We start from the raw sequence: 7,709 nt of genomic DNA, 5'->3' as shown, positions 1-7,709 counted from the left end.
GTGCCAGTAATGCCGGGGTGAGATGGTATCTCATTGTGGTTTTAATTTGCATTTCTCTAATGGCTAGTGAATGTGAACATTTCTTCATGTGTCTTTTGGCCACTTGAATGTCTTCTTTGGGGAAGTGTCTCTTCATTTCCTTTGCCCATTTTTTAATAGGATTATTTGTCTTTTTGTTGTAGAGGTGTTGCATTTTCTTGATTATGGAGATTAGACCTTTGTCTGACTTATAATGTCCAAAACTTTTTTCCCAGTCTGTAGGTTCTCTTTACTCTTTTTTGTGAAGTCTTTTGAAGAGCATAGGTGTTTGATTTTTAGAAGATACCAGTTATCTAGCTTATCTTCTGGAGTTTGGTGTTGATGGTTATGGTTTGTATCCTGTTAATACTGTGTATTTATTAGGGCCTGTAGCATTGGTCCTATTTTTTCTTCTATGAACTTTATAGTTCTTGGTTTTATATTTAGGTCTTTGATCCATTTTGAATTAGTTTTTGTGTATGGTGTGAGGTATGGGTCCTGTTTCTTTTGTTTGCAGATGGATATTCGCTTTTGCCAGCACCATTTGTTAAAAAGACTATCTTTTCCCCATTTGATGGACTTTAGGCCCTTGTCAAAAATCAGGTGACTATAGGTGGATGGATTTACATCTGGGTTCTCAATTCTGTTCCATTGGTCAATGTATCTGTCATTGTACCAGTGCCAGGCTTCAGAACAGAATGCTTGGAAACTGTAGATTTTCTAACTCTCAAAGGAAGACAGACAAAACGCAATCAGAGTGACTTCATAACTGGCTTTGTTAATGGTCCTGAAGTGAATGGTCATTTTCAGCAGTTTTTAAAATACTAGGCTGACTTTCTTCTGGGGCCCTACACACTTCTATGTTCCCTTTGGGTGGCAAATGTCTAATGAATTCTTGCTGCTATTATTAGTTTGGTAATGATTTATTCCTTTTTATGGTTGTAAAAATATATATAACATTTGCCAATTCAACATTTTTCAGGTGTACGATTTAGTGAAACCAACTACATTAATCATGTTTTACAACCATCACCTATAGTTGTTGTCAAATTTCCCATCATCATAAACAAAAGCTCACTGCTTCCTAAACAATGCCTCCCCCTCTTACCCTCCCTCCTGCCACTGGTAACCACTAATAAATTTTGGTCTCCCTACATTTGCCTATTCTTGTCGTTTCCTATAACTGAGATCATAGAATATTTGTCCTTTTTTTTTCTGACTTATTTCACTCAGCATAATGTTTTCAAGGTTCATCCATGTTGTATCATGTATCAAGACTTCATTTCTCTTTATGGCTGAGTAATATTCCATTGTATATATGGATCATGTTTTGTTTATCCATTCAGCTGTTGACAGGCATTTAGGTTGTTTCTACCTTTTGGCTATTGTGAATAGTGTTGCAATGAACACTGGTGTACAAGTCTCCATCTGAGTCTCTGCTTTCAAGTCTTTTGGGTATCTACCTATGAGTGGAATTGCTGGGTCATATGGTAGTTCTATGTTTAACTTTCTAAGGAATTGCCAAACTGTTTTCCACAACAACAGTACCATTTTGCATTCCCACCAGCAATAGAAAGGGTTCCAATGTTTGGTAATGATTTCTTAAGTGCACTTGGCGCTTTAAAGTCATCACATAAGGCCGCCACCATGTAAGGAGCTGCACAACTCACAGTCTACATACAACGTGAACCAGCAGTGTGCAGTGCAGCCATGTACACAAGCAGCCCGTCTATAGAGCACTCTCACATATATTATTTTGGTGGGATGCTCGTAACATCCCTAGGGGCTGGCACTGTCATGGAGAAAGAGTCAGATAAAACTGTGTTTGAATCATGGGCCCAGCACTTACCAGCTGTGAGATCTTGAGCAACATCCTCAATTCCTCTGAGCCTCATTTTCCTCCTGTGATGAACGTTTGTCAGGCCAGGTAACTCCATTCTCTCTATCAATCTCATTTAACAAGATTCAGTGCTCTTAAGTCTTTTGCATCCACTATGAAAAAGTTCACTTCATTTTTTTCCATGTGTTTTGTTTCATAATCTCTAAATGTTGAAAGGGATTATTAAGTGTTGATTTCTTTGAGGAAAGAGTAAAACAGTATCAAATGTTGTTATTATTATGCTGAGTGTTTCTCTGCCTTCAGTCTGAAAACTTCACTTCCTTAACCCTCAGGGCACATTGCTTGTTCATCACCTTTCATGAGAGAGACCCAGGTTCAATTCCCGGCCAACGCACCTGATGCACGGCCATGGCCTGTCTGTCAGTAGTGGCTTGCACATTGCTATGATGATGAACAGATTTCAGTGGAACTTCCAGACTGAGATGTAGTAAGAAGAAATGCCTGGTGATCTACTTTCAAAAAAACCCATCTGTTGCGCACGGGTCACTGGGGAGCAGCCAACAACAACCTTAATAGTTTGATGGGTGAGTCACTCAATGGCAACACCTCTAAGTCACTCATTGGGTGGTGCCACAGCTGACCTCTGAAGAGCTGAGTCATTCCCAGAAGTCTCTCTGGGGCATCCTAACTCTGCTTTTGTTAAAAGTCCAGGAAAATAAGCACAGAGTTCATGGACTGGATCCATTAATATCAAGGATGGAATTCACGATAATAGTAGTCATTAATAATTCATGAGGCATCAACCTGTGAATCGTAGTAATAACGACGGCCAAAATGTACTGAGACTTCCTATGGGCAGCCACTGACTAAGACTTGATGTGCATTATCTGAACCCTCACAACAACCCCACAGGGTCAGATCCCACTAGCCCAGGTCCGGAACCAGAAGCACAGGAAGGCTAAGCAAGCTACCCAGCCCACACAGCAGGAAGGGGCAGAGCACGAGGTTTCTGGGCTGTGCTGTCCACTTTGCGGTCTCTAACGCCTGTCACCTGGGCTGCCGAGTTTAGTTCACGTGAGACCCCTTGCCACTGCTCAGGAGACCTGATGTCAGGGAGGTTTCCACACACTTCCAAGTGACACACAAGTGTTTTTTCCGTTAGTGAAAATCCTCCTAGAACCATTCTGGTGTAGAAAACCAATCTGCATGTTTTTAATTAAAAAAATATAAAAAACACTTCCAAACTCTTTGAATTAACACTACTATTAACGAAGCTAAGTCGGCATAACCAGCCCCCTAGAAAGACAGAATGCTGTCTTCAAGTCTAAGTGCTTTGTAATCATTACTCTACAAGCTGAAAGGAGACCTTACTTTTTCTCCAAACAGCTAACCAAGCAAAATTACAGGATGCTGGCCAGGAGGCACAGCTTCTGGAGAAACTGCTCCCTACTTCTTTCACTTATGAAAGTACCGGGTCTCCTCAGGGGCCCTGGAAACTCATTATGCCTGTGCAGATGAACAGCAGACTCCAGTAGTAAGAAAGGAGTCTCTGGTGGTGCAGGCAGTTACATGCTGGACTACTAACTGAGAGGTTGGCAGTTCAAACCCATCCAGAGGTACCTCAGAAAAAAAGCCTGGAGATCTGCTTTCAAAAGGTCACAACTTTGAAAACCCTAAGAAGCACAGTTCTACTCTGCAACACACAGGGTTGCCATTAGTCAGAATTGACTCACAGGCACCTAGAAAGTAGTAAGAAAATTTAAGATCCCTGTTGCTAATGAGCACTCTGGATATTTCCAGAAAGTGGCAGTAACACATCCCTATGTCTGCAAAGTTTGCTCACGACAAGGAAGGACCCTTGACTCAAGGGGAAGGAAGGGTGAAGGAAGCTCTGAGCATGTTTATAGACTGAGAGGAATTGGCAGAGAGAACGCCGTAAAAAATGTCAGGAGAGAGGATGGAATTGATAGGAACAGATCTAGGGGCAGGTGAAAGGAGATTTGTTCCAGTTTCCAAGAGTTAGAATTTATACTGGGGAAATAACCAGTCAAGCAGATGGACTGACATAGTGGTTGCAACAATGGGCTCAAACATAGCAATGATTGTGCGGATGGCACAGGACGAGGTACTGTTTTGTTCGGTTGTACTTGGGGTCACTATGAGTCAGAACTGACTCGATGGCACCTAACAACAACATTTCTTTATTAGAGACAAGAAAGCAGATGATGAGTGGGATGATGTGTGAAAATGAGATCTTTTAGGAAGAGAGTAAGACATTTATGTCAGATGGCCTCCATTTTCTCAGAGAAGGAGTGAGGGAGTTGGAGTTTACTGAAGAAGCCTTGAAAACCAAAAAACCAAACCCATTGCCGTCAGAGTAGACCTGTCCCATAGGGTTTCCAAGGCTGTAAATCTTCACGGAAGCTGACTGCCACATCTTTCACCCATGGAGCAGCTGGTGGATTCAAACTGCCGACCTTCTAGTTAGCAGCCAAGTGTTTAACCACTGTGCCACCAGGGTTCCTGAAGAAGGATGAAAAATTTTGGGACAGATTTTCAAGGCAACATGAGGGAAAGTCAATTTGAAAGGCCTTAAAAGGATTACCACATACAAGTGAGGCTGCATCAAACTAAACTGGCATTATTTAATTGAATAATCATAATTGAAGGAGCCCTGGTGGCACAGTGGTTAAGCACTCAGCTGCCAACCCAAATGTCAGTGGTTGGAACCCACCAGCTGCTCCACAGGAGAAAGATGTGGCGGTCTGCTTCCGGAAAGATTACAACCTTGGAAACCGTATGGGGCAGCTCTACTCTGTCCCATAGGGTCGCTTTGTCTTGATGGCAATGGGTTTGGTTTTTTGGGGTTTGGGTAGCGGACTGTCCCTGAGCAGAGGATGGAGTTTACCCCATTGCTACTGACTTGCGTCAGAAATTCAGACAGCCGTCTTCTGATTTGATTCCCAAACTGCAATTAGCTTCCCATGATTCATCTAGGCTCCAGTCATATCAATTGCCACCATTTGCCTGCAAGATAACCCGAGATCCTCAGCACGGCACACAGGCCTTTCACGATCCAGCCCCGACTTATTTCCACAGCATCATTTTTTGCCTTTTGTCCTCGTGAACTAATTGTAGTCCTCCCAAAGCCCTGGGCCCTTTCAATGCTTCTGGGCCTTGGATCACACCAAAACCAATCAGTTGCCTTTGAGTCAGTTCTGACTCATGGTGGCCCCAAGTGTGTTAGAGTAGAACTGTGCTCCATAGGGTTTTCAATGTCTGAGTTTTCAGAAGTAGATTGCCAGGCTTTTCTTCCAAGGCACCTCCAGGTGAACTTGAACTCCCAACCTTTCGGTTAGCAGCTGAGTGCATTACCACCACCCAGGGACTCACAAAACTTCCCTGAAATTCTTTTCTCTCTAATGCCTGAAGAGCAAACAAACATTCATTTTTTTAAGATTACCTCTTCCAAGATTTCCATGATCACTTTAGGTAAAATTGATCACTCATTCTCTCATGCCAACCTATATATGCCCTGTATATATTCCTAATGTCACCAAGCACTTCATATTTCATCATTTCTAAGATGCACATTTTTTTCACATTTTAAAATCTCTGAAATTAGGATGTATCTTATAATCGATGGGATGTCATACTTTAATTGGCAAGATTTTTTATTTCTTGGTGGTACAAATAAAAAGACACATCTTACATTTGTGTCTTTAACCTCTCAAGGCGAGTGTAGACGTGGTTCCCAACTAGAGGTGTCTTCCTTCCCCAAGCCCTACCCCACTGTGGACAGTGAGCAATGTCTAGAAACATTGTTGGTTGTCTCAGTTGGGGTGAGGTGCTACTGGCATCTAGCAGGTAGAGGCCAGGGATGTTGCTAAACCTCCTAGGATGCAGAGGGCAGACTCTCAGAACAAAGAACTATCCACTTCAAACTATCAACAGTGCTGAGGCCGAGAAACCTTGGTGTAGGGTGACAAAATGTATTTGGGTGTAAACGTGCTTTACTATGTTGGATTTTTAATAAATCTTCCACAGTGTATTGTGCAACCTAACATAAAGTAACTTTTTCCAAACCTTGGCTTCTAGAGCAAAAAAGCAATTCTTGAGAAGTGCTCTAAGCTTTCCTCAGCACCCCCTACTCCATATCCTCCACAAGAGGTTTGTACTCTGGTGCAAATGGTTAATGTGCTCACCTGCTAACTGAAAGGTTGGCAATTTACCTCCAAAAAAATCTGCCATGGAAAACCCTGTGGAGTGCAGTTCTATACACACACGCATGCACACACACCGGGCACCATGAGTTGGGATCGACTCTATGGCAACTGGTATGTGCTAGACTCCCACAAGGAACGAATGAAGCAATACTCCAGGTCAAACTTTGGAAGCTAGAAGGTCTCAAAGATGTTTGTGATCTTAAACCCTTTAGGCTAGTTAGTGGCAAAGTCCGAACTAGAAGCCAGACCCCACGTTTTTCACATCCTGCTCAGCCTGGGAGGCAGCTGCTCTGCTGGCCGGTTAAATTGGCTAAAACAGTTTGGTATGTTAAGACGAAAGTGTGCCCTGCCAACATGAGTTGTGTGACTCAGCAGTGGTTTAGTGTTAGTATTCACGCTTCAACACCCGGGCCCAACCCTCCTGTCACCCCACTTTATAAGAATTTAGGCTGACTCTCTAAGGCCCCTAAGCTCTGTGGGGAATTGGATTTATGCAAAAATAACTGTGATTCATGAGCGTAAGGGAACTTTAAATAAATGTAGATGATTTCATCATACAAAAGGCAGAGGGGACTTAATAAGTGCATTTCAGGCTCCCGAGAAAGAGTTTAAATTAATTTGGAAGGCAGCTGGCTGCGTGGCGAGAGAGGACAGCTGTCCTCCTCCCTAGAGCTGCATATGTGGAAAGGGCGTTCAGCTGAAGTAGGAGGCAGGATTTACGTGCAGAGAGGAGATTCAGAGGAAGGTTTTGGCAAGGCCTCCCTGCCTCTCTGTTCCACAGTCAGGTGGGCCCCTCACTAACTGCCAAGTCGCCTGTCACCTCCCCGCCCCTCTGCTTCCTAGGGCTGAAACCCAGCGGGGAGCCCGCGTCTGACCCGCAGCCCCACCCAGTCTCCAACCTGGATCCAGCCCCGCCCTGCGGCGGGACCCGGTGTCCGAGGGCGCCTAATGGTGCACTCACCTTTAGGTGAATGGGAAAGGGCTGTTCCTGCTGCAGGGGGCCCAACAGCGTCTGCTCAACGCTGCCTAGCTCCGAAGTCGACTCCACCACGCGGGCCAGCGCGCTGCGCATGGCCATCCGGCCCAAAGTGCAGGGGCTGCGGGCCCGGGGGAAGGGCAGCAGTTCCGCGCCTCCCTCGGAGTCTCGCACCGCCTCCACTTCTGGGGAGCTCGCCGGCGTCCCGGCGCCCCCAGTCCTGGCCGCTACTGCCCCCTTCTCGCGCCCGGACTCCGCCGGAGCCCGCACCGGGCCTGAGCGACGGGCTGGGGCGGCCGACAAGTGATCCGGGTTGCGCGGGCTCCCAGAGGCTCCCGGACAGTCCCCCCAACCCCCCTCCTGCTGCAACAGCTGCAGGGTCCGCAGAGCCACCATTTAGTGGCTGATGGAGGCCACTAAGGGCGCGGGGCTAGCCATCGCCTCAGCCAGCGGCTCCCCGTGCTGGTGGAGCTGCGGCCGGGGGAGACGGGGGCGCCGGGGGGCGCCGGGGTCACATTTCCCAACCCGTGGCTCCTAGGCCTTCTCGTCTTTCTGGTCTTTCTGTGTGGGTGGCCGGCCCTGCCTCCAGCCCGCGGTCGATGACCAGTGCTGGCCTCTCATTCGCTTCCAGTCCGAATTGCCTTGCTGG

General features: G+C 45.9%; 1 protein-coding gene across 1 annotated transcript in view; it reads right to left on the bottom strand.

The window, feature by feature from the left end:
• DLEU7 (deleted in lymphocytic leukemia 7) overlaps positions 1 to 7,498 on the bottom strand; it is a 27,122-nt gene extending 19,624 nt beyond the window's left edge. Inside the window, 1 exon segment of the mRNA XM_004376566.3 lies at positions 7,046 to 7,498. Within this exon segment, the coding sequence (XP_004376623.3) occupies positions 7,046 to 7,498 (453 nt within the window).
• Positions 7,499 to 7,709: the final 211 nt, after the last annotated feature.

The sequence above is a fragment of the Trichechus manatus genome, unplaced genomic scaffold (genome assembly GCF_000243295.1).
Source record: "Trichechus manatus latirostris isolate Lorelei unplaced genomic scaffold, TriManLat1.0 scaffold00044, whole genome shotgun sequence".
Classification (NCBI taxonomy): domain Eukaryota; kingdom Metazoa; phylum Chordata; class Mammalia; order Sirenia; family Trichechidae; genus Trichechus; species Trichechus manatus.
This window is presented reverse-complemented; position numbering and strand designations above follow the sequence as displayed.